Source organism: Coturnix japonica, chromosome 1, assembly GCF_001577835.2.
Source record: "Coturnix japonica isolate 7356 chromosome 1, Coturnix japonica 2.1, whole genome shotgun sequence".
Taxonomy (NCBI): Eukaryota; Metazoa; Chordata; class Aves; order Galliformes; family Phasianidae; genus Coturnix; species Coturnix japonica.
In genome coordinates this window covers 110,647,770-110,675,690 of record NC_029516.1, presented here as the reverse complement: position 1 = coordinate 110,675,690, position 27,921 = coordinate 110,647,770, and the positions used below count along the sequence as shown (strand labels likewise).

Here is a 27,921-nt window from a genome sequence, read left to right as displayed (position 1 = left end):
AGAAGGACCATACAAGCAGTTGGCTTAAATGAAAGTAACATTGTGACATTCTGGAGAAGAATCAAGTCTGCGGCATCACTGCTGCATTCTATTCATGAGGTTGACATACCATCATCATTGGGGAATAGAATAAAATAAGCAGTACATAGCCTGGCAGTTGAGGATTTCAGCATCATACATTCACGCAGGAGAGAAGAGCGGTACAGGCATTACGCATTTTTGAGTTGCAATTACCTTGCTTCCATGACGATGCTTTTTTGAAATACTTCTTAGAAGTCTAAAATGACACAGGAGATGGAATAAACTGTAACACAAAATCTCCAGGTTCTACTGAATAACGGGCAAAATAGAGCTCACCAGCAACTGCCTGTCTCCTGAAATCTGAGGGCACTGAAGAGATTATTTGGCACCATCTCCAACAGTGGATTCCTCTCACTCAATCTTAGTGCAAAGTTCTTAGGAAACATTTTATCCAGATCTCTTTACTTCCAACCTCACAGCACATATTAGAAACCTCTTAGAAACAGTTACAGAAAACAAAGGCAGAAAAATGTCTTGTATATTTTATCTGAAGTGAAAAAGGAATTCAATGTTTGTCTTGTATGGGGTCTTATCTCCTAACTACTTTAGGAGATAAGGATTTCAGCTTCTGCTAGCAGAACCAGTTGGATCCAGAAACATCCATGGTAAGAACTGGGTTGAAATCAAGAACTGCCCAGTCCTAAGCATCCTTTCATTCTTTAGTGAACTGTGCAGGGGAGACATCACCACCACAATGGAAACAGAGAATACTGTGCATAGGATTGGGCTCTCCTGCCCATTTTGTACCATATTCTGTGGTATGGTACTGACTGGCATTCCTTTGAAAGTCCTGTCAACACTCTTTGTGCTTCTTACTATGTTAAAACTGTGACTAGTTTTAATGCAACTCTCTCTAACCAATACAGCAGCAAAGAGACGGCTTTAGATCTGAGAACTGGAGTGCAGAATTTTTGTTTGTTTTCATTTTAAACCAATTACAATACGTCATTAAGAACATTTATTGGTCAACAAGGAAGTCCATACAAAATACTAGATTTCTGACAAAATCCAACAAAAAACAAGAGTGAAGACAAATGTGGGGCTGTAATTCAGAACATGCCTCCCTCATGTGTCAAGCGTGACTTATTCATATCATCAATCACATCCCTAACAAGTCTTGAACATCGGTGGATTTTAATTTCAGTGTTTAACTCCATCTCTTCACACCTAATGAAGAGTGAAGGAGGCAGAACTGAACTCAAAACACTGATTTAAAAAGCATGGTTAACTACTAGTGAAAACCAAGTCTCCAAACTGCACCTCAGATTTGGTTTGGAGCAGCTGACTGCAGCAGAGAAAACCAAACACAATGGCATGAGAAGTTAATTTCAGCTGTGACTTTCTCTGCTGTGGAGAAAAGGCACACAAATGTTTGTCGTAAGTAAAACAGCGTGCTGATCCTTTGCTCTGCCATGGTAATAGTGCTTAAAACAAACTACAGAACTTCAGCACGCAGCAGTATGTAGCAACAGTTCTTCACAGTTAAAGACTGATACATCTTCCTTCAAGCTTCAAATCAATAAGACGTTTCTATTAGAATGGCAAAAATAATTGTTGGCATTGGCTCAAAAAGCATTTTGTCCTTTTAGGGATCTCTTTTGCTAGAAATATCTCTAACAGACAGGACCGCATCAAGCTCTTCCCCCAAACTCCCCACCTTCTTCATTAAAACATTTTCCTATCTAATTTTCTGTTAGAGCTGAACTCCTGCCAGGCAAGTATCAGTCTTGAAGAAAAACTTCCTGCTTTATTATGAGCCTTTGAAAAAGGAATTCCAATGGCCAGGCTACAGTAATCTGATATGTTGTGTCTTGACCACTGGGCTCCTGGCTCTCAAAGAGAAAAAAATCAAAAGATTAGGAGACACAACACTTCAAGCTGTGTTGCGTTAAGCTGGATCCAAATGCTGCTATATTAAATAAGACTAAAGAATAAGACGACTTAGTTTCCTAAATGGAATGAGCTGACAATTTGTATAGCCTTTTTCACTTTGTAATTGCTGTTAATTTCTTCCAGTTCATTAGATGTTGTCACATTTCTCACCTGCATGGTCAAGCCAGGATGACATCAAATGAGTGAAACAAACTTCAGACAGTTACAGTGCTATCTCTCCCCTTTACTAATTGGCAATGGTATGTATGTAAATGAACTGACCATCACTACAGATGATGTAAAAGGAATAGAGAGAGAAAAAAAATCACCCTGTCCTTGCTGGATCCTCCCCTAAAACCAATCCAAAACTAGCATGAGCAGTTTATTCTTTCAGTAGCACAGCTTGAGGCAACTGTCCCTACAGCTATATGCCAGGTCAGAGCACAGTCCAGGTACTCACAACTTGAGAGGAATAATTGGCCAGTATTTGGGCTGTTTTTTGTCACAATTTCTATCAAAGATAAGCTGCATGGCAGTCTCCATAGCAAGGATTTTGGCAGCTTCATCACCGTACAGTTTCTCCATTTCTGCCATTCTTCTCTCCCCAGGCCTTTCTGCAGGTGGCTCCACAGAACGCTTCGTGTTTCTGTAAAGGTCTTGATCAGCTTCCACATACATTTCTTGCTGCTCAGCTTCCAGCTGCTGCTGTCTCCCTACACAACAGAAACACAAGACACGTACATTACTGATCTATCACCCAATCACATTTCATTTTAACTTCTGAAGTAGTACATATTCAAATCTGTGGTGGGTCTAGATAGCCCAGATTCACTCATTTAGGGTGCTGCCAACTTCTTCAAGGGAAGAAGATCCTGGAAAACACAGAAAACCTCTCTGTTAGTAATAAAAAGTAGTAACTAGAGTTGCTTCAGTTCTTCCCTAATGTACACAAGTCCTGAAGAGAAAAAAACAACTGTGAGAGTTGGCTTCCAAAGTAATTACTTAGCAGCTGAGATAATGAAACAATGCATAGGACAGTGCAACTTTAGCTGAACCACAGCCAAGGGAAAATGTAATCAGTTTCTGCTCTCTGAAAATGAACGAACCGGTCTGTCACGCAAGTGTCAACCATCAAATGTAACCAATGAAACACAGCTGTAAGCATTGTGTTTAGACAAACCAGCCAACCTCATCCATTTTGCACGACCTGCAAAGTTCAAAACTGACAGCCTTACTGTCATTGCTTTAAAGGCAGGACAAAACAACAGCTAACACATATCCTTGCACCACATCTTTTAAAGAGGATTCAAACTGGTTCAGAGAGGTGAAACACTGGAACCGATCTGCCAAAAATCCTCCTTGCTAAGGCCAGTTTTGAAGCAAGAAATTGGTTTTGCATGCACATAAGGATACCCTCACTTCATGAATGCTACTCTGAGGGAATAAACAATGCTCTATGCAATTAAAACAAAGCATGTATAGGACTCGTCTCTAATGGGAGACATTTATACAAGATGAAGAAAATCACCAGGCAGGTACTGAACTTCTTCACCTACCAATAACAAATGATGGTTCCCAAAACTTCATCATAGGAATGGTACGCTGTTAATGTGAACACTTTTAAAACAAACAAACAATAGGGACTGAGTTCACTGGTCAGGATGCAGTAATCACATACAGGACATGCTTCTCAGTCTTTGGTGCTATGGACCCCTTCTCCCCTTCCTCAGAGAGATAATTTAGCTTCTACCAAACACACAACATCTGCAAACCCTAACCCAAAGCTAAGTACCCTGACATATCCATGTCAAACATTTGCAGTTTATTGTTACGCTGCAAAGCCCTGTATGCAGCAGCCAACTGACTGTCAGACTTAATAACAGAATTACCCCCTGTACCTCATTCACAGAAAACAGGCATTTTCAACAATGTAAGAAGAAACTTCAGTTCTGGTATCTGTTTGTTAAGAGAGGGACAGGGAAAGCTTTTGTTCTTCCATTTCCACCATTTTGTGTCGACAGAGGAAGGGCAGCAGTGCTCAAGGGGCTACCAGAATCATAGAGGTTGGAAGGGACCTCTGGAGACCATTGAGCTCAATCCCCTTGTAATCTACTCCAAAGAGATGCTTCAGTTTCAGTGCTGCTTCCCCAGAGTGTGCTGCATTGCCAGAACTCATGAGGAAACCTACATTAGAGGTCCATGTGTATTTCTGGAAGAGTCAGATCTAATTAAAACTATTAACACCACGTACAGAGGGCCCAGCATCATGAGAACGGGCTTAGAGCTCAGGTGGCACAGGTCACTTAGACTGCATTGAAGCAAACTTTGTGGGACACCAAGCTGCCCACAACAACGTAACATGCTTAAGGACAAACCTGCTGCAAATTATGCAACTGAATATTCCTTGACAAACCCCAAAAATCTATGCTGGAAAAACATCTCCTGCTGCAGGTTACAGAGCAAAACTCTGGCAGGGCAATGAACTGTACCCACATTTATTGACAACAATTTGTTCACAAAGACAATTCCTTCTACTTCTATATTGTCCAAATTTGTTACTCATTACTTCTATAGCTACATACTAGAAACAGCTGCTTCCTCACATGCCTGAGAATATCTCTGATAGTTCACTGCACACAGTAACACTTAACAATTAATTTCTCTGGAGATATATAATGAATCCTTCTCTTTGGAAATTAAATACGTTTCTAGCAGAAGCTTTATGACAGATGAGTGGATTACAGTTTAGTGTGCATCAATCTCTATTTGAAGCACAGAGTGGTTCATAAACCCACAGATCCTGATATTAACAATCAAAATAATAATGTGAATTTTGATTCTACTCTCTGAATTACCTCATGAACCTCTGAAGCACATATTTTACATTGCACTTTATTAATCACACGTAACACCATTAACTTTCCAACCTAACTAACTATTCCACATCAACTGGCTAAAAAATTCCCAGATCGACAATATTACATAGTTCTAGATCTAAGAATGAGCTTTAGACAGTCTGAACGTAGGCAGCGGACAGAAGCCTGTCACCCACAGCTTTTAATTGCAGAGGCTGAATTTGAGTACAGAATATGGTATCTGTAGCTAGTAATGCTACAGTAGCTGCATGCAAGATGTAGTTTCCCATCAGTTATTTGTGGAGAGGTACCACTGTGAGAAGTGACAGTGCTGGCACCATTCGGCATCGTGGCAATCATGTAAAGAGAAGCCATAGCATAAAATGGGTATGTAGGCTACTGCTTTTATCAAAGCAGTTCATCATCATCATCGTATCATAGTCTTGTGCAGGTTGGAAGGGACCTTAGAGATCATCGAGTCCAACCCCTGGGATTTGAGCCTCCTGTGTAGCAGAGCGGCACTTCTACCACTTGCGCCACAGGGAGATTCAATCCTGGGCCCTGGTGTTGCAAAGCGGCACCACTGCGCCACTGTGGCACACATTATCATTTCCAACCAAATACTGAGATAAGAAAGAAGATGGCTGAGAAAGTTCTATCCTGTTGAGAAGCACACTAATTACCTTTGGTGGACAGTGAAGCACAACTCCCCTAACGTAGTCAGTGCGGGTTCTGTTACCTCCAGATTTACTGCGCAATAAATGTGAAACAAATATACGTATATTTTTACACAATTCTGAGAAGTTTCTCCTTTTACTTCACACAAGCAGGAATAAACCCTAGTGCTTTCCTCTATAGCATGCAGTTTCAACTTCTGGCAAGCTTCACTTCCCCCTGTTGTGAAAAAGCACTCTGCAGATGGTCAAAAGGCAGGCACACCGCAGCAGCAGTGTTTGGTTGTCATACCAAGGATAAGCATTGCTGACATTTTCTTGACTGGCCAGTTCTGTTTGTTCCCAAACATTCTCCTCTCCCTCAAAACAATTTCCAGAAGTAACTTATCCCTTCTAAGTCCATTTCTGTGAAGCCATAGCTAAAAACTGGCCAAAAGCAGTTCAGACACCTTTGTCCAAGTGTAGTAAGTAATCTTTTCTTCATCTCTCAGGAATACCAAGATCTCTACCCAAGTCATACTGCATTCTGGGACATCAACAATTATTCTAGGTTTTCTGAAAGAAGGTTTTTTTCCTCCCACTTTTTCTTGCCTGCTACGGATATTGGCTTTTAATTTTGGATATACCAGGTGAAAGAAATGTGAATGAATGCAGGCAATGACCTTCATCCTTGGGCTGCCAAAAGCAGGATAAACAGTAAAAAAATCTTGGCTAGTCACTGCATTTGTGGTTTCATATGCACACAAATACCATTCTGCACGCTTTCTGTGGAGCTCTGACCAAAGCTCTTCAAGATGTAAGTAATTTCCCCTATAGGCTCTCAGAAACTCAGAGGTCTTGTTCCTTCTATTTTATAAGAAGAAGAAGGTCGTATACTGCTTAGTCTGATTTACGTTGTTGTTCTTTGTTTGTAGTATTCTGTGAGAAGATTAAGAAGCAAACAGAAAACATCTCCGGAATTCACCCTTTTCTTATTAAAACAAAAAAATAAAGAAAAAAAACCTCAAAACCAAAATGCAAGAAAACCCTCATATTTGGAGACAAGTCTTCATGAAGAGATTTTTCAACACAAATAAAAGCAAGGACAGTAACTATCTACGCTGAATTTTCACTGAAGGCAGTGGAAAAACTAACACCCAGCATCCTATCATGTCTTGTACCATTTTTAGCTCTTTGTAGTTATACGCCTGGCCCTTAGCTTGTTGTAGCCCAGTGATCACACACCAGCTGATAGCATTTATCACAATGCAGATTTCCCTGTTCCCACTCCTCTGGGTGCACATCACCTGCAGCTGGCTGTGCTACTGGATGCTGATCTGCACCACGGCAGCTATGCCATGAGACCAAGGTTCTTCTTGCCCTATATGTCACACAGCCTCCACTGACTTCCAGTTTCTTGCCTATCTAGCACATTATTCTTGAAGAAATTACTTTACTTTTCCTAGTCTCGATTCTGCTTTTTCTTTTCCATGCTTTCAGATCAACCTATACCCCTGTTCACATATTCGTCTGCTTATTTCAAGTGATTAATGAATCTGTTACTGCTGCATGTGCACTTTCTGAGCTTTCTCATCCTATCTTAAATGCTACCTGAGCTGAGCTTGAGCAGCCCACGCTGACAGCGTTAAAAACACTTCCCTTTTCTACTGATTAAAGCCTCCTAGTTCCCTGCCTTTGAATGCCACTTCCCACAAGCCTATCTGCTGTGTTAAATATTCTGCCCACACAGGCTTCTCAATGCAAAATGCCAGATTCTTCAGCTCCCCCGGAAAACTAAACAGCTCTACATGAAGTTACATGGTTTCTCTGAAGCGACAGCACCAGACCATTTTATTACACCAGTACTTGTATAAACCAGGCATACCATGTAGAAAATCCCAATCTTCACCTAAAGGAATTCTAACAAAATAAGGATTTCAATTTAAAGATTTGCCAATACTCAAGGTTGAGAAGGGAAGGAGTTAAAAGAAATAGAATATTTCACCATGCATGTCTACAAGCAATGCAATGTTCTGAAGAAAAAAAAAAGAAGGAAAGAAAATGCTCTGTTGCAGGCTTTGAAGTAAGAGCAGATGTGATTCCTTGGCAGGCTGAAACTGTGGTTCCACAGACATTCTTCTTTTCCCAGCTACAAAACTAGCTTATGCAGTTCTTGCTTCTCTCTTTCTCCCCTTAGCTACATGTTCCAGCTCACAAGCCCCTCAAGATGCTGGTATAACTGTCCCAGGGGCACTACACTGCATCCCACAAAGAAGTTATATTTAGTCTTGGTACAGTTTAGTGTCTTGGCACCACGAGCTGAACTAAAGTGGCAGCATGGAAGCAGAAATGAATGGGCTGGGAAGAAAAACAACCTAACCTGGCTTTGGCACTAAGAAATATTCGCTGAACCACAGTCTGACTGAAAACTTAAGGGTAAAAGCAGGAAATAGTCTAAGAAACATGAGTGTCTCCCTAAGAAAGATGAAGTAGCAACAGGCTGTCAGAGCAGACAGGAAACGGATTTTGCAAATCTAAAGTACTCAGTTTGATAGCTTCGTTATTATAACAGACTGCTACAAATATCAAAGAAGAAACTCCTGTAGAAACAGGGCCAGATCGCTTACTAAGACAACAAGTGACTGGATGTTATCTTTGAAACCGAGGTGAACATACAGCCAGGAAGCAAGGTTAGAGCCACAGCGTTCCACTCTCTGGTTTGCTACTGAATAGTACTTTACCACTCTCATTAATTATCCACATCACGATTCAGTGTAATTGCTCTACAAAAGGAGTCTAATGCTTTCCTACCTGATAATTATGAAGAATTAATTATCTCACGCAATTTTGAAATTTTTGGAGTAAGTAACTGGATTAAAGCCGCACAGTTAATTGGAGATTAAAAAAGCTGATTTCTGTTCCACAAATAGGATTAAAAACCAAGTAGGGCTGTCTTGTAGTCTCCAAAACAAACTGCCCAGGCTCCTAGATAGAAACAATACAAGCCTTCATGTCCATGTTTACACTAGTAGTAGGCTACACTGGTTACCATCCAGCTAAACAACCATTAACTTTTGTTTTATTTCCTCCTACTACCTTCCACAACAGAGCCCTTAAGAAGGGATATTCTTATCTCCAGCAGAGAATAAATTGAAGCAAAACCCATCAACACGAGTTAACCAGCTGGCTCCATGGCACTCCAAGTGGAAGCCTGCTCTAGAAAGTGGAACAGTCTGAATGTAGCTCTTCATCATATATCCCATAGCCACACAGAGAACACAAAACACACATGCACACTCAAGGTAACTAACGAGAGCACTGTATCACACAAACCAGAGATACAAAGACATCCCGACTGTACATTTGCACCACCTAAAAGAATTAAAAAGCTAGGAGGCTGCTGACCACCATACAGAAATTAATACAGGATCAGGCACTGGCAGCTGCCTCTAGTACGGATCAAGCCTACAGAAATAAGATTAAATACAGACCAGCTGACTCTGCACTCCCATCCCCCAAACGACTCCAATCTGTCGTTGATGGCAACAGTGCTGACGCCAGACAAAGACACCAGCGCTAGAGTAAACAGACGGATTACTTAAACCTATATATAACTGTATCCATATATACACACACGCATATATGGCACAGCCGGAGTAGATCGAACAAAGAAATACACAGAATTAGAAGCGCTTCTTTAAAAGCAAACCAAAACAATGAGGAAACATGAGTTTCACTACCAGCTTTGTATGTGTCCTGAATAGAAAGTAGGCACGCGCATTCGGAAGACAGCATTCTGAGGTGTACAGAGTGCTTGATGGCTAAACAAAACTGAATGTTTGGTGCTTCCATGGGAACAAAAAAGAGTAGCCTGTATGAGCCTTTTAAAATGAACTCATACATTAGAATTTCACTTAAATTTTCTCCTTGATTCTAGCCACAAACTATACCGCTGACTTCCAGCTTGTTCTATGACAAAGCAACTCAGCAGGGAAATCTGCTAAGTTACCAAAGCAAAGACTTTTGAAAGCAACCTATGCCCACATCACCAATTTTTTGAGCAAAAGCACCGACTATGAACAGACCTTTCCGTTAACCAGCAGGTCCAGAAGTTAGTGTCACTGTAGCCATGTGGAACTAACAATCACTAATCCATAAAATTGAGATAAAATTAATCTCAGCAGGAAATATACATTTTTTTTCCATGCTGCTAGTACACTAAACACAAAACCCTACAGTGTGTTGCCTGACCAACAATTTTGTAAGAGACATCTGGAACTAAAGAAAACAGCACATAAAACAAAACTTAGAAAAGAAAGGGCTGAGGGGTAACTTTGGAAATTAACTTTCCTTCTTAAGTTTCTCATTGCTACTATGCTAAGAAAAACAACCCACATAACAAATTAGGACTTCAAAGCCACTGCAATAGTTTAAGAGCAATGCCAGGATGCATACAAACAAAACACAAAATAAACGCTTAGTTCTGTTTCTAATCTTGTCTTTCGCCTAGCATCATTTCATTGCTCTAGCAAATTAGATGAGATTTACTTAAACGCATAAGGTTAAATAGTTGTGCCTAGTATGGAAAAACACAACAACAGTAACAAGATGAAAACCTGCAGATGTGTGCCTATCATACCTTCTGCAAAAGGGAAATGCTTGACACTAGAAATAATTCAAGAGCCCCTTGCTGGAACAGAGCTCTGAGCACTGTCTCATTTCAACAAGGCAGCTTTCAGCACCCTGGCTTCTACAAAGTTAACACTCGTCAAGTAGGAGCTTTATGTCTCCCTTCTGTGACTTCAGCGGTGCAATTCTCAAGTGAAAGAAACACTGAAGAGACTTGATGAAGATTTCACATGAGGAGAGCCATCAGAATAAAATCCTAAAGGACAAAGGAGGGCCCATGGAACTACTGGCCAGCAAGCTTCATTTCTGTGCCAGTGGAAAGACCACGGAATAGATCTTCCTAGAAGATATGTTAAGGCACATGAAGGATGAGAAGATGACCCAAGACAGCCATCGTGGCTTCACTAAGGGAAGGTAATGCCACTCTGTTGGCCTTCTGTGATGCAGTGAGGTCAGTGGTGGACAAGGAGAAGGTGACTGATGCCATCTACCCAGACTTGTGCGAAGCCTTTGACATGGTCCCTCACCACATCCTTATCCCTACATTAGAGACTTGAGTGGTGGACTATTCAGTGGATAAAGAATTGGCTGGAAGGCTGTAGAACGAGGCTTGTGGTGAATGGCATTATGCCCAGGTGGAAGCCAGTGAAAAGTGGTGCCCCTCAGGGATCTGGCTTGGGACTGGTGCTCTTCAACATCTTCATCAACAACACTGATGATGGGCTCGAGTGCACCCTCAACAAGTTTGCTGACGACACCAAACTGAGCGGTGCAGTTGACAAATTAGAAGGAAGAGATGCCATCCAGAGCAACGCTGACAAACTCCAAAGGTGGGCCCATGTGAACCTAATGAAGTTCATCATAGAAAAGTGCAAGGTTTTGCACGTGGGTTGGAGTAATCCCAAATACGTATACAGACTGAGAGAAGAAGAACTTGAAAGTAGGCCTGCTGAGAAAGACCTGGGGGACCTGGTGGATGAAAATCTGAACATGAGCCAGCAGTGTGCTCTTGCAGCTTGAAAAGCAAGAGGTATCCTAGGCTCCATCAGAAGAGGGGTGGCCAGCAGGGACAGGGAGGTGATTGTCCTTTACTCAGCCCTTGTGAGGCCCCATCTGGAGTACTGCATCCAGGCCTGGGAATCCAGTACAGGAAAGATGTGGAGCTGCTGGAGAGGGTCCAGAGAGGCTGCTGATGCTCTGTTCATAAAGGTGATCAAGACCAGGTTGGATGGGGCCCTGGGCTGCGTGGTCTAGTACCAGATCAGGAAGTTGGTGGCCCTGCCTCAGGCAGGGGGTTTGGAGCTTCATGATCATTGGGGTCACTTCCAACCCAAGTCATTCTATGATTCAAACTCCACAGCATGTTCTCAACAAAAGTCAGTAGCTAACACGAATGGAGGAACACAAAAGCAGGAAAACGCAAGTAATCAGCGATCACCAGCTTTACCTACTGAGAAATAGAAAGATCAGAAAAAAAGTAGATGCTTCTTCCCCATACACCACCAAAGCCAATCAGATAATTTGCTAACTGCCACCTCAGCACCTCCTCCTCTCTAACACATTACCATGATGACATCTCATGCTCTGGACCCTTCCGCAGTTTCTCAGACTCCTCCTCACCACACCACTGGCCAAAAATCCCAGAGCAGTGACAACTGATGAATTTGAAATCTTTGGTGTCCCTTCTAATCAGCAACCACATGAAAAACTGCAGATCTAGAAATAAAGATACACAAGGCATGTGTAGAGTAAGATCAGAAGAATAGTGGTTTCATAGTATTTGAACAACTATATTAAAATAAAGGTCTAACATTCTTTTAGGAAAACTATGTTCCTTTGCAAAGTTTCCCTAATTTCTACATGAATATAGAGCTGATTTTTAAAGCAACAACCACAGCTTTGGCAATTATAAATGAATTTAAACCCAAGAGACTCTTATCCAGCTAAATGTGGCCAATAACAATCACCAGTATAGCACACATGCTGTTTAATTTCCGTACATACACACTTTCAGTACAAATAGCCACTTAAGATTTATTCATTTTACATTGTCTCCATGACTTCAGTGTATGGCAGAACGTTTTGACAACTTAAATGTATGTCTTTGAAAATATCAAGGGAAAGCTCTGACATCAGATAAACAGGTTTTTGTACTTTGGAGGCAAATAACAAATATAACACTAATGAACAGCTGGATCAATCCATGCTGAGCACTTCATATGCTTGCAGTACAACTTCTTTTTAAGTGCACTGACATATCAACAAACTTCTCTATGTTTCTGAGAGACAGGATAGTACCTCTGTGCCCCTGTACTAAAATCCAAAACAGGGAATCTGGACACAAACTCCTAGAGCAGAAGATCACTTAAATTCTTGGAATGGATGGGCTTCGTAGAAGACCATATCATAACATATCACAGGTGTTCAGCTCTGCCACTGGAAGAGACAGAATGACAGTGTTTCATTGCACACAGGAGTTTAAGATGCATCTTCTTTTGGATACGATTTTTAACTGGAAAGTATGGATGGGGAAAGGAAGATTATTACTTTGGATATTAAATTTCATCCATTTTGATAGATTTGTGGATGCAGTCCCAAATGACATGTCCAAGACCATGATGGCATTCTATAAAGGCTGTCTGAGTCTGAGACTGGTAGCCTCTGTATCTCTCAATTTTGAGCATGCAAAGAAGTAAGTTTCTACAAGAGCCAGGCAAAAGGAAGTCTTTCAACTTGCAAGTTTCTATCCACGCAGCACCCACAGCCCCTAATTACACTGGGCAAGAATTCCATCTGGATGTTTCTGATAAAACTGAGGAACAGTGAAAGATGTTGATAAGAAAATGGTTCCTCTGAAATTCTGGCTTTAGCAACATCACATTAAAATTTGCAGAGCTAAGTTACATCTCCAAGCAAATCCATACAAGACGTTTGCTTTCTAAGAGTGATCTAAAATGTTAAATGCTCCAAGTATTGTTGCACCATACTCTGTTGTAGATTCTGAGCACATTTTGGAAATAAAGAGCATAAAAAATGTGCACCGTGGTTACATTCATTTCTAACCTTGGTCCTTGCAAATGCATTCCCTCCAGTACTATAAGCCTTAACACTTTAAATGTCCATGCTACAGCAGCTCCCCTAAGCAGACACAAAAAAAGACTGGGTTAGAAAATACTTAATTCATAGCCACTGCCCAGTTACAGGGTTATGAGCACTACATTAAAGATGGATGAATTCAGATTTATCATCACAAAACTGAGTCAGAGCTCTCTCCTAATTGCAAGCATTTAGACGTCCACAAGTGCCACATGTGGCACCCAGACGGAACCACTAATCCAGGCATTTTAAGAGCAATAGGAAAGTGCATAACGGAGTGTCTGAGTCCAGTGATTAGCACTGAATGACTTTTACACCACTTCCCTAGAGCTATCAGCGTGGTCTCACCTGCTCTTTTCCACTGCAGCTGCAGCTGCTTTCACAGGCTCCCCTGCAGGGACAAAGAATGAAGACAAGACTAGGGGAACCACACAGAGCAGCTGCAGATGCTTACAGCATAAGCAAGCAGACAGACGTTACTTCAGAAAATTACCAGCACAAGTTCTCAGCTTAAGTAGATTCTATGTGTTCACTCACCTAACCTTCTGAAAGTTGTTCTTGCTCTAACAAGAAGACAGGGAAGGGATTCCTTGGGGTCTTCTGGGTGGCTCTTTATTAGAGCTTTGTAGAACCCAGGTACAATACTGCAGTATACTTTCATACTTTGGAAACTGCATGGACACAAAACAGGTGATGACACTCCACTTGTCTGACATAAAACTGAATTGCCAATTTATTTGTACAGAGAAAGTTCCAATAGCTGACCTGTCAAAGCTACAGAAGTGACCACGTACACAACTGCAAACTATGGAGCAGTTTTCACTGGATCCTTCCGAGACCACCAACTATCAAGGCTTCACAGCAGACCTACATGCAGATGGTAAGGGGCAAAGGCAGCTGGGAGGAGCAGTGATGTCTGTCCCATGCATCTTATCCTCACAACCACAAGAAAAATACTCAGTTAAGGAGGAATTTTACCACAGCAATGATTTACGAAGAGCAGTAACAATACAAGGTTACCATACTCCACTGATTCACAACTTAGGAACAAAAGCTCTCTGGGAGAAAAGGAGTTGAAATTTTGCGCTCATTCAGTAAAGGTGATGTCAGTAGGATGTATACAGAAGTACTGAGATGTCAGGTATCTCCATTTTTTCTTTCATTTAATGGAAGTGAAGAATGCTTCAATAGCTGTCTTAGTCTGAAAATACGTATTAAACTTCGGAAACCCATGGTTAAAATCTCACCCTTTATTTTTCTGTCTCCTCATAAAGGTGGTGAAAAATTGTGGATTTTTTCTTTGTTTCTGCAGCAAGGAGGCATTCTTCTACCACTGATTTCCAAATAATACCAACCTCTATTTTGATTGCACCAGCCTGTGTACTTGAGAATCATAGAATCACCAAGGTCGGAAACGACCTAAAAGATCCTCCAGACCAACCGTTCCCATATTACTAATAGCTTCCACTAAACCATGGCTCTCAACACAACATCCAGTTGTTCCTTGAACACCCCCAGGGTCAGTGATTCCACCAGCTCCCTGGGCAGTGCATTCCAGTGCCTGATTACCCTTTCAGAGAAGTAATATTTCCTAATGTCCAGCCTGAATCTCCCCTGTTGTAGCTTGAAACCATTCCCTCTGGTCCTATCACTAATGACACGAGAGAAGAGGCCAACCCCCAGCTCACTACAACCTCCCTTCAGGTACTTATAGAAAACAATGAGGTCTCCCCTGAGCCTCCTCTTCTCCAGGCTGAACAATCCCAGCTCCTTCTGCCTCTCCTAAGGCCTGTGCTCCAGACCCCTCACCAGCTTTGTTGCCCTCCTCTGAACACGTTCCAGGGCCTTAATGTCTTTCTTGCAGTGAGGGGCCCAAAACTGGACACAGGGGCCCAAAATTGGACACAGAAGGCTCTACTGCTGCAGGATAAAGGTTCAGTCATTAAAAGAAGGCATTTATCCTTCCATTAAATAAAATAAACAAACAAACCACCCTATGCCTCCAAAAGGCATACCTTTGAGATATCTCAAGCACCCACATGTATTGTGGAGAGCACTCAATTTCACAAGTTCTTCTCAAAAACTTCAGCAATCCGGCTTACAAAGACAGTGGTAAAAATCTGTATGATGGCAAGGCTGACAAGCCAAGGAGTCAAACAGACATTTATAGTGTCACCATGCACACTGTTTTGACAGTCCAGGATAGGGAAAACGAAGCATAAAGATGCTGGTCATCTAGAGAACTAAAGTCTCACAGAGCAAAATGAGTAACAGAAAGAAACATTTATTTCTTTCACTTTTGGTAAAGCATGGTAACAAACATGAGCATAAAAGCCCGTATTTTCCAAAGTACAAAGGCTTTAAACAAAACCCCAAACTTCATGGATCTGGTATTATTCAGACAAGTTTAAAAAACATGGAAAATTCCTTTAGTTCCTTGTCACGGAAGAGGCAGTGGCAACTGTCATCTTCCTCTGAAACCCAAGGGAAAAAACCTACAAATTGCAGATTTGAAACAAACATCTTCATTCAGCATTTCCTTTCAATTCCTTCTTCTTCTTCTTTTTTTTTTTTTTTTTTTTTTTTTTTTTTTTTTTTTTTTAAAGGCTTTCCATCTGGCACAAAAATTTTAAGTTGAGACAACATTATTTTGGGAACAGCTGGAGGGTCTATGTGGGCAATACAAACAGAGGCTTTAATGGAAAATAAGAGTCGTAGCATTAACAACTGACAGCCCATTATCTTACAGTAATGAACTGACATGACAGTACTTTCCTTTGCTTTTGTTTTTAAATAAAAGACACTGTTTCATTGCCTGCTGGCTGCCACAGAATGGTTCTCAATGTATTTGCAATGCTGTATTTACTCAATTACAGCAGTCATCTTCTCTTGTATGTAAAAAGGGAACAAAGAAAAACTGCGTAACAACAAACTACATATCAAAGGCTAAATTTGGAAGTGCAATAAATAAAATACATGCAATTAGACAGTTCACTGAATTGTTAGGCTTATGAATCACAGAATTGTAGGAGTTGGAAGGGACCTCTAGAGATCATCGAGTCCAAACCCGCTGCCAAAGCAGGCTTCATACACCACATCGCACAGGTAGGCGTCCAGGCGGGTCTTGAATATCTCCAGAGAAGGAGACTCCACCACCTCCCTGGGCAGCCTGTTCCAGTGCTCCATCACCCTCACTGTAAAGAAGTTCTTCTGCACATTCATGCGGAACTTCCTATGCTGTACTTTCATCCCATTACCCCTAGTCCTGTCCCCACGCACTACTGAAAAGAGACCAGCCTCACCACTATGGCCCCCACACCTCAGGCATTTATAAACCCAGATCAAATCCCGTCTCAGCCTTCTTTTCTCAAGGCTAAACAATCTGAATCTTACTTTCTTATTTGTGTCCCTTTAAGTTTTGCAAATGTAAGAAGACAATGTATTCAGCTCTTCATATCTAGGACACTTGGAGAATTAAGTACACTACCTAGGTCTGACAGGTGTCATAACTTAGAACAATGATTTCATGCTTTTTAACAGCCTTAGTGAAGACTTAAATGCTAGTACAAACATCCCCGGGAAGCACAGGGTACTAGGATCATCAGTTAAGATGAAGGACAAAACCCCTTAGAACAGATACGCTCAATAATTGTGATTGCATATGAAGGTAAACAACTGAAAAGAAATCAAAACTGCATGAAAGGAATTCTATCCAAATGTACAGGATATCTAGAATATGGAAGAAGTTTATGGTGCATTAATGTGTCTGAGCTCATACAGACTCAGCAGAACTCTGCTCTCAATTACTCTGGGGCATTCCAGGAACACATAACTTGACTGCAACACATGACAAGAATATAAAAACTATGAGGAATTTGATATGAATTCAAAAACAAAAAAAAGATTGTTTGCGAACAACTGTATCCCTGCTAAGTGTTAAATCATGCAGCGAGACTTAGAACTTGCCAGCTTTAAAGGCTTTACTGTACAAGTCAGCCAACAACTGAAAAAAAAATGCTGAAGAATAGGCATAGTCCTGTAAATCCGTGCTAGTTACTGAAAGCTGGAGTAAACCTGAAGTTCTTTTCTGTGGCTAGTTTAAAATGATAGCTTCCTTCTCTTTGAAATTCCTTTGCAATTAGTATTGACTTGCATTTTACCACCCAGACATATGCTGTTCCCACCCACACCTCAGGCCTACTTAAGTCTTCCAATTAAAGTTTGCAAGATGTTCTCTTCTAAGGTCTGTGACTCCTGTTACCTCCAGCGGACTCTTTAACCGGCACTAGAAGTGAGAGTCTGATCATTTCAGTCTATTTGATTACTCTTTCACATGTTGATGAGACATGGGTCATGGCTGAGAACCAGCTGTATTTAACTTGGTAAATCAAAGCTCTCATCCTACACACGTCCAAATTACGTCTGTGTACTATTTCCTAATTTTGCAGGTCTTGAAAAACAGACCTGGTGGTCATCCATTACAAAACTAAACTAATTCTCCATGCTCTATACTTACATAATCCTCCCATAGGAGCCCCAATCCCCTCTTTGGCCCTTTGCTCTTCTCCCATGTGTCTCACACTTGAGCAAAATGCCCATAAACATATATCAAACTCATGCACAGCACTCATTTCAAAAGAAGAGTGAGCCAGATGTTTGCTTGCAAGAGCATATCAAGGCGGATGGTTTAAAGGCTGTGAACTCCACCTGGACCCACTTACTTACATCAGAGGAAGAAAACTCGAGACACAGCTTTCCCTTAATGCTCTGACACTTCACCTGATTGCCAAGGTCCCTACTGATAATTCTCCTTTGACATGCCCAGTTTAAAGAGAATTTAAAATTCTCACCTCAACACTAAAAGTGGCTCTCACAGAGATGGTGCCTAAATAGCAGGCGTTACTGAGCTTTATAATGCCTACGTTTCTCTAGAGATCTGTTCCTGAAGGTGGTGAGACAGCCCATGACATAAAGTCTGGGATTAAAATGAAAAGCTATCAGAGGGGAAATAAGTAAGCATAGGTTTGCTTTGTGCATTTGTATTTTCTCAGTTTTCTTGAGTATCAATACGGAACTACAGGGATTCTTCAGCACACTACGGAAGACAGAATGTGGTAGTGTAACGGACTGCACCTTAATGAGCTTCTAACTTTTATTTCATCTTGTTCTGGAAAGGAATCCAAGAAAGCACAGGAACAGGCTGCCCAGGGAGGTGGTGGAGTCTCCTTCTCTGGAGATATTCAAGACCTGCCTGGACGCCTACCTGTGTGACGTGGTGTAGGGAACCTGCTTTGGCAGGGGGTTGGACTCGATGATCTCTAGAGGTCTCTTCCAACCTCTACAATTCTGTGATTCTGTGAAAGGGAATAACACTACCTCACTGTGTGATACTGCCTTAAACAGTCTCCATATCAGCTCATTTCCATACAATGAGGGAAACAAAGATTTTCTCCTCTTCCCGCTACTTATGCTACATGAGAAACTTCAACAGGAAAAAAAATGCATTTTACTTTTCTTTCTCCCCCCTGCAAGAAAAAAAATATTCTTCTGAACAAGCTTATACAATAGTTTTAATTATTCGTAAAATTAGCATTTAGATAGCACCAGACACCCAAGAGTTCTGTAACACTTCTATATTTTAATTAAATCTAGCCCTTGTTTACTTTTTCATCCCTTGAATAATTACATGCAACTATTACCTTCACTTTATCATACCACAAAGAAACTTCAATTTACAAAAAAACTGAGGCACGCAGTAGCTCAAGGCCAGATTCTGCTTAACTTTGGACAAAGATTATCTCACTGAATAAAGTGAAGTCACGCTTACCCACAAATAGGCTAGTATATGGCACAGAGCAGAAACCTAAACATTCCAAAAAGACTCCTAGTATCTCTGTGGTGGAAGGAACAGAAGTCAAATCTGTATTCTGAGTCACAAGCCACTTCCTGATTCACTTGCTCATCATAAAGGATCAAATCATATTTTTAGCAAGAGTGGTCAGTAGAGGGGTCAGGAATAGACTGAACAGCTATACCAAGGTCATACAGGATATTTGTGATATCTGTGACAAAGAGCATCTGTAAGCCCAGATTTTCCAATTTCCAGGACAGCACTTTAATCACTCACACACCTTTAAACACCATTAATCATATACACATATATATATATATATATATAATATAATATATAATAAATAATAATAATATAATATATTATATTAATAATATAATAATATAATATTATATATATAATATATATATATATAAAAGAAAGTACTGCATTTCTAGAATTAGCCAAGCATCTTAGAGTACCCTGTACCTCATTAAAAGAATGTTTCAGAAGAAAACATCAAACTGATGCTGAAAAACCATGGAGAGAAAGGGGTGGTACATCACACACTACCACTTGAGCTCTTTGGCTCATGTTTCTTTGCTAACTACAGAAACAGTGCACCATACTGACAGGAAGCACAAAGTTAAAGCTGAGGAGTCTCAGCTCACTGGATACCTCAGATCAAAGACCTTATAATAACATGACTTCTATTTTTCCCTCCCAATCACTGCTTTTATTATCCTTTTTTTTTTTTTTTTTTTTCTTTTAGAATATTTCCCTCTTTCGATATGCAAAGAAAGCTCTATTAAACATTTATTCTGAGTATTTCCTATTTGAATTAAGGGGAACAGTTGTTCTCATCATACTACTACTTAAAAACAGATCGTTAATCTCCCTGCAATATTTGTATATGAAATAAACTACCAATAAACTTTTTTTTTTTTTAAACAAAGGAATTGCACAGAAAAAAAAGACGATGATCAAGATCTGACATAAATAGTAAATCTTTGGCTTACATTTCCTGCCTAATGACTTGGCTCCAGATCAAGATGCAAAATAAAGAGAAACTTCTGGTATAGTATAGAATGAAGAGTACCTTAGGGATGCAGAGACAAGAGAAAGGTCTTGGAATTTTACTGTTGGGTTAGCCAAGAAAGAACAAACAAAATGGCTCCTCCATATTATAGAACACATTGAGGTTCACCCTAGGGTTCAGTGATGCAGCAAAGCACTTCCTCTGGGTTCCCCGCTCAGACATACAGCATGTTATCTATATTTAAACTTCAGTTTCAAGAACTCCGAAATTTTTAAGAATACTATCTCCAAGACAAAGCACGTTATTCTCCTCCTTGCAGTCATAATTCTCTCTCTTTCTCACAGAAGGTGTTTGAATATTTTTCTACCAGTTATTTATGAGCCGAACTCAACAGCACCCACTGGTTTTGCCTGATTTGATCTGCTTGACTTGTCTACCTACAGTGTCTGCTTATTTGTGTAACTGCTATAAAGTCTGTAAACTCTGAAGCTGTCCATGACTCAACGGCATGGTCACGAAGCACAAGAAAACACAAAACAAGAACAGACTTACGTAGTTCTTCCCGATGCCTCTCTGTTTGGGCAAAAAACTGGCGAAGTTCCTCTGTGATTTCCATGTTACTCAGGTCATATTCAAACTCCCCTTCAGACTCTGAGTCTTCCTCCACTTCAGAGTCTTCCTCTTCCTCCTCCCTGTCATCATGCTCCTTCCTTGGCTGGGCATCCATGCGCCGCTGAGCTCTGCCATGTGGGCCATAGTTGAAAAAATGGTTGTGGGTACACGAGGGGTCATCCCCATCCCAATCTGAGTAGCGGCTACTTGGAGAAGCTGCATAAGGTGGCCATGGTACGTGACAAAGGGACTCCATGGCTTTCCTGTAGGCTTCCTGGTGCCTACGCATCCAGCGCATAGCTAAATCATAGTGCTTCCAATATCTTGCATACATTTTCTGAAAATACCATGGCTCAGTTTCTTCCTGCATCCGAATGGTGGGGAGATGCACATGGAAGAGAAAACAAGCAGTAATTGAGAGATAAAACACTGAGTAAGAGTAAGTCCTACATTCGTATTTTAATCATTGACTGCTCTTTTCCTATGAAAAAAAAATATATCTGAAAAAAAAGGGTAACTGTTAACACAGTACAAATGCATTACACTTCATTACTCTTACAAGAGATTGTTTTTTCATCATCATATCTACCAAGGAAGAATTAACAGCTCACTGTTGTAGTGTCCAGGAGGTGTTTTCCATACAAGTGTTAGTACTTTTAAGGTGAAAGTCAGTGTTTTTTTTTAGGGAAAACACTGTGTTGGTATATTCCACATCTCCTTTAACCACTCACATGAGTTTTAAGAACAGAGTCATTCCAAGGTGTATGTATTACAACTGACACCTGATTTCCAAATCCGCAGGCGGAAAACACAAGAGATTAAAATTCCTCCATATTAAACAAAGGCATTCATTTTATCCAGTAACTTATTTCCTCCATCTGCCTGCCAAAATAAGTTTCTCAGGAAAGGTCAAATGGCAATTCAGCCAAGTTCATATAGCCATCGTGGCCTTGATCAAAAACAAGTCTGTATTTAGCCAACTGCCAGCTGCCAGTAAATTTCCCTTTTGTACTCATCAGCAACCAGCACATGAGAAAGGGTAACAAAGTACCACTGATAAAGCACATGGAAAAATAATTCTATAGAGGGAAATGTATTGCAACAACACCTTCTCTTGTCCTACATCTGATCTTAGTTTCCCTGAAAAAGCTCAGTTTCACTCTGTTCACATTCCAGTAGCAACTGAAAAGCCCTGCAGTCCTTCTACTCCCGAGCCCCTTCATACAGGCCGTTTCAACTCTATCCTCACTCTACTCTCAAAATCAGGAGATAACAGAGGATCTTAAAAGAAAGCCACAGAGTAGTAACCTAAAATCTAGAACAAACAAAACATATAGCCATTCTCCCTCCCTCCTGTCCCATCTTGATTTCTATAGAAAGTCTTTTATCTAGGCAAAACAGAACACCCATTAAATGAGAAGACTTTAATTAAACCACCTTTTGGCAAACACTCAATCCATGGCAAGATTAGCCAAGGTTTTCAGAGATGAATGTGACGTTTACAGCCCTTTATTAGTATTCTTTCCATTTTATTCTTTTTTTAGTGGCATATAAGAAAAAACTCAACTGCTACGTCTTCCTTCTTTCTACAAAGCTGAGCACACTACTCCGTAAGGGATCTATACTATAAACGCTCCCTTTCTAGGTAACTGCTATGTGCTTTCAGAAATAAAGGATCCCCAGCCATGAGTCCATTATAAAAAAAAAAACAACAAAACACAATAAAACAAACTTGCATTCCTTAATAACTTCTGATTAAAATAGCACCCTAATGGTGAAGAGCTACAGGGCTCAGCAATCTGATTTAAAAGCCCAGATAACAATTCATGGATGTTAAACTTCATAGCATTGATGCTTGTTTTAGTCCAAAACTGTGTTGCTACAAGACCTATCATTTGAGATTTATTCCTCAAATGAGTAGGTGCAAGAGAAGCATCTGCCTTCCATATGGAGTTTCTTCATTCTTAATCATCCAGTGACCTAAAAGCTACAATATACAATGTTTTTTTCATTTATTTATTGTTCTTGCTTTGCTAAAGAATGTCACAGTGACTCCTCATCCTTCAACAGATGAGAACGTTCTGTTGTCAAATTTGATACATTCACAGGTTACTTACAGAACATTTTATTATTCCCACTACTTAAAAATCCAGTTTTGAAACATTATGCAGCTTGACAAAAGCAGAGATCTCCTACATTCTATATATTTACTAAAACGACAATATATTCTTTTAAAGCTCAAAAAATATCTCCGGTTCGTCTCAAATGTTTCTAAAAGAGCCCTTACTCTAAGCTCTGGAATCCAGCTGGTTGACTGGCTCCAGTTGTTAATTTAGGAGAAAGGAAGACAAAAAGCCAGTTCATGGAGACAGGACTGTGATGCTGGTGCCTGTCCAAGAACTTTTTATGGCTTTTCTGCTGAAAATGACCCTTAAAACCCCCCATTTTACATTTGAATTTTAAAAATCCATCTGTTAAAAAAGAAATTACAGACATGTTTTACACTGGTGTGGAAAGAGGAAGGGAACACTTTAAAGTCTATCTTAGTTCTATGTCTGTGCTTTTTCAGCTGCAGAATAAATGGAAATAAGAGATTTCCTCAAGAAAACAAAGGCTATAAATCTAAGGCAAATGATCAGAGTCCTCTGTTATTTTCCTGTTATGACTCTGGAGCCTCCCCAGGAGTAGACAAATCACTCGCTGTTGTAATCTGAATTCTGTCTCATAGCCATTTAGATACTTTCACATCTAATTTTTACATGTCTGTGTTGACAACTCAATAAAAGTGTTTATATGCATTTTGTATATAAAATGCGACTAAGCAATCCCATCGACAACAATAAAGACTGCTTACCATCTCTTGTGGAGTTTGCTCCATGATCACAGTGAACTAGAAAACAAAATAGCAGCTTTTAATTCGTATGAATATGCATTAGGATGGTCACAAGTAATCAACATATTTTTTATAAACTTGAGTACCATGACCTATAGATATTGAATACCCTTTCTCTGTTGTGGCTTGCTGAAGTCTCTTATTAGTAGTTTTTTATTAGTCAGTACAAAACCCACTCCTTAGAATTCTTCTCTACAATACTCAGGTTAAAAGGGAGCCATCTACTACTATACAGCCTAAAATGCTGGGACTAAATGATTTCCACATTACTATCTTCCATGTTATCCCACATATTATACTTATACAATCTTTACCTTCTAAAGAAAACACATAACAAGCAAACATCAAAGAAATCAAACACAGTGTCCTTGCTTTTTAGCAGCATCTGCACAGAGACACCCATAAAAGTTGTAACACAAAATGTTTAAAGTCATCTTAACTTCACTTTTGTAAATCTTCTGATTAAACTTAGAGAGCACTTTTAAGTGCATAAAACCCTTTCTTCTGATTTACTGATCTTTTTGTCCAGACAGCCAATCCTATCTCCTGCAAAGAAAACATACACCAACACAGGATGCAATAACATTTTTGAATGTGAGGAAAAAGAGAGAGGAATTGGGGCAATGGGAGAGGAGAAAGAGAAGAAGGGAAGGGAAGGGAAGGGAAGGGAAGGGAAGGGAAGGGAAGGGAAGGGAAGGGAAGGGAAGGGAAGGGAAGGGAAGGGAAGGGAAGGGAAGGGAAGGAGCAAGAGCATGAACAAGATTACCGTAACCACAAGGTTTTCTGCCCAGAGAAGTTGCGAATGCCCCATCCCTGGAGATGTTTCAAGGTCAGGTTGGATATAGCCCTAGGCAGCCTAGTTGGTAACCCCACTTATGGCAGGGGACTGGAGCTTTTAAGATCCCTTCCAACTCAAGTCAACTCTATGATTCTTAGGCTGGATTTGTATTTGCCATCATTTTCAGTGTGATCTTCCAGCATGAATCACTGAGAAATATTCCAACTGACCTCCCTACCTGACAATTATTTTATTACAACATTAGTTGCTTCACCCACCTACTTCCTCCCAGTACTGTCATTCAAAACTTAATGTACATGATGCCTGTGAAAGGTAACAGGAACCCAGCACACTAAACCACCACCGCTACCCATAAAACATAGTCAAAGGCTCTTCCCGGCAATGCTGGAATACAGCCAGGACAGCACTTACTTACAACTGTTGTAGATTTAAACCAGCATAAAACTAGGATTTTTCACAATGCATGTGAATACAGGACAAATACCACTTGTGCTCTGCCTCCCATTTAATACTCCCAATTAAACAGCAATTTTTTGCCTCTTAAGACAAAATATACCGAGTGAAAGAATAAGGATGAGCCACATTCAAAGAAAATGCAAATCGTGAAGCTACCACAAAGGCAGATTATTGCCCTTCGTATGGCACACACCAAGCTCAAACCCATAAATCCTTTGTCAGATCAACAGGAGCCCTACGTACACAAGCAGTCCATTGCAATCAATGGGATGACACATAAGTGAGTAAAAGAACTGCATCATTAGGCAAACCAACTGATGAATTCACTGTATTCCCCCCTGCCTGCTTAAAGGAGGGAGACTAAAACCCAGAACTGAGATCACTGAAAACCACTGCAGTGACTTGTAACATTTGCCATCCACACCTACATAGAAGCCTCATGGGCTATCCCCCTGCACACTTCAAACATCTCATTTCCCATGCTACCCCTTGTCAAAACTTTTAGCTCCGTTCTCATGAATTACGTGTGTACTTTCCGTCTCTTTCCCATACACATCTGGACACTGTCAAGGTCACTGTGTCTTTTCCTTATATTTAAAAATCGAAGCTCATGGTAGCCAACTCTTCAATTTCCACTTCAGAAATAAAAATTAGGTACATTTCACATTCATTATCCCCCTAATTCCTCCTACGTGACACAAGGTTCTTTGAACTAGCTTCAGCATAAATAGAAATCAGGTTCAGAGCCTGATGTAAATGTACTTTATAAAGCAGTAACTAGTGAAGTTTGATACTTTATTATTAATACACACACGTACATGTGTTCTCTAATGAGGAAGGGAGAAAACTTGGTGAAACTATTCAACTCTATTAAGTGTACCAAATATGAAAGAAAATAATGAATGAAAGCTTTTTCTTTGGTAAGTTGTACTGCTTCATTTTCTCTGTTTTAGAATATTTCTCCATAGATAATTAAGTATGTGTTTAACCAAAACATGCTTGTTTCTTTATCAGCACCAGGCATGTAAACATTAATGAAAGTAAATATATCTGATCAAAGCAATGACAGCACTCAATTTGTTAGGAGTCAAATGAAGTTAAGACCAACTGTTGCATTTTAAGACTTGGTAATACAGTACGGGAACAAAACCATCTTCTGGTATTAGATATAGTGCTGTCACATGGCTGCCATACTAGAGGCTACAGGTACAGCTCAAAAGGCCTATTAATGCAGGATGCAGGATCAAAGAGATTCTGACTTTATTTAGAACACTGATGACTGCAAAATAAATCAGGCTGTGGTACTGAGATAAGAACACAAGATATTATTAAAGAAAGGTGAACTCCTGAGAAATTCAACAGAGTTCTTCTCCAAAACATTTATACAAAGCTTTCCTGAAAAACTAATCTACATTTGTATAAGAAATGCCCCAAACAACAGATAGAGAACCACAAACATTACTGCTAATGCTTCTTCTCTTTGAGTAGGATCAGATAGTTCAGAGACTTTCTGAGCTACCAAGTGGTTTTGGCATTCAAAGCCGAACTGTGTCCCCTCTGTGAACCCTTTTTTCCACAGCATCCCATGGCTGTAAGTAATTTAAGGTGCTAAACATCAATCCACACTGGGTACCTTCACACTCTCCCACTTAAAGCTCTTAAATAATAATCCAAAAGTTTAGTAAGATAACACAAGCCATCATATATCAATAGTGTGCACTACATCAATATTGTACACCTTCTGACAAATGCCCACTGCATTATTTGTTTATTTATTTCTGCTTCTAATGCAGAATTACCAGGAGAGTGAACTGTCCGAAGAGTGCTTTGATTATATGCTTTAGATTAAATATCTGGTGCTTGATGTTAACTTTAATACCAAAGTGCCCTAGTTACAGATAGGAAGACATTTCCACTCTGTGACTGCTAAAACAGTTGGCTATACCAGTATATCCCTTAAAAAGAAAGAAAAAGAGGAAAAATTCCCAACCGTATAGACTGCATTCTTCTCTAAGAATGGCCATAAATAGAAGATCTGCCTGGGACTCAGGGGTCAATCACAGCTGGCCATTAGGTTGTGGATGCCCCGTCCTTGGAGGTGTTCAAGACCAGGTTGGACGGGGCCCTGGGCAACCTGATCTAGTAAAGGTGTAAGTTTGGTGGCCCTGCCAGGCAGGGGGGTTGGAACTTCATGATCCTTGAGGTCCCTTCCGACCCAGGTCATTCTGTGAAGTACAGGGGGAAGACTTACCTATTGCTACAATGTCTTCGTACTAATCTCATTCACCAACAGTGCTAATTCCTGCAAACAAATTGCATGTAAGTCACAATCATGATCACTGTAGGGGCTTAAATAACACAGTTGCAAACCAGGCATGCTGATCAAACTTCAGAGTGTGTCAGGACCAAACCAAGCAGAGCCTGAGGGCAGTAACCTTGTGCTGCTGCTGAAAAGAGGGTAATTAAGATCCAGGACATAAACCCACTTGAACCCAAAGCTGAGGCCGATGGTGCAGTGCAATGACCAGCAGCCCCAGTCAGCTTTTACCTCGTTGGACCTCATCGCTTCAGTCATTAGCTTGGAAAAGAACGAAACTTCAGAGCTTTGAAGGCAAAACCAACTTCCTGCTCTCACATACGTGGTGCCCAAACTCTGATTAGAGCTCTGTAACTCAGGCCACGGGCCGATAGACACATGCTCCCATGGAGGTCTGTGTGCAGCACACACGGGGCCTCGCCCCCAGTGCACCGACGATTTGCGGAGGAAAGGACGGCAGAAGCCTCGACTCCTTAAGCCGATTTGCGTGCCATAAACGCTGTTTATCCGCCCCCACCAGGCGCCCAAGCTCTGAAAGCACAACTAACTCCCCACAAACTGCTCGTTTTCCCGCTAACGCCGCCGCCTTCCCCGGCCCGTCCCTCCCGCAGCATTCTCGGCGTAAGGGAGAGGCCTCGGCCGCAGCCTAAATACCCACCCAGGCAACCCGAGCAGCCGGCGGCGAAGGGAACCGAGAAGAACCGGCCCTGGCGCTCCGTCGCTCCCTTCCGGCGTGCACACAGAGCGGCACGGCCACAGGGGCTTCCTCCGCTGCTTCCGCCTGATCCT

The 27,921-nt window shown here is 40.8% G+C and overlaps 1 protein-coding gene across 2 annotated transcripts; it reads right to left on the bottom strand.

The window, feature by feature from the left end:
* Window positions 1-157: 157 nt before the first annotated feature.
* On the bottom strand, window positions 158-27,921 carry GEMIN8 (gem nuclear organelle associated protein 8). 2 transcript variants are annotated; one of them, XM_015848454.2, is made up of 5 exons: window positions 27,791-27,921; window positions 27,067-27,117; window positions 23,522-23,557; window positions 20,608-21,031; window positions 158-2,666 (listed from the first exon to the last, which is right to left on the bottom strand). In XM_015848454.2, exons 3-5 carry the CDS (start codon window positions 23,543-23,545, stop codon window positions 2,410-2,412), a joined length of 705 nt encoding a protein of 234 aa, XP_015703940.1. In that variant the 5' UTR covers window positions 23,546-23,557; window positions 27,067-27,117; window positions 27,791-27,921; the 3' UTR covers window positions 158-2,409. The 2 variants fall into 2 exon arrangements, with proteins under 2 accessions (XP_015703940.1, XP_015703945.1); XM_015848459.2 differs by lacking the exon at window positions 27,067-27,117 and having other exon boundaries at window positions 27,791-27,910.

Coding starts and splice junctions, on each gene's coding strand:
- GEMIN8 (XM_015848454.2), bottom strand. CDS start 23,545: ATGGAGCAAACTCCACAAGAGATG. Junction 21,032..23,521: donor AGCAAACTCCACAAGAGATG/GTAAGCAGTCTT, acceptor ATTCGGATGCAG/GAAGAAACTGAGCCATGGTA. Junction 2,667..20,607: donor GAGGCATCGGGAAGAACTAC/GTAAGTCTGTTC, acceptor TCTGTTGTGTAG/GGAGACAGCAGCAGCTGGAA.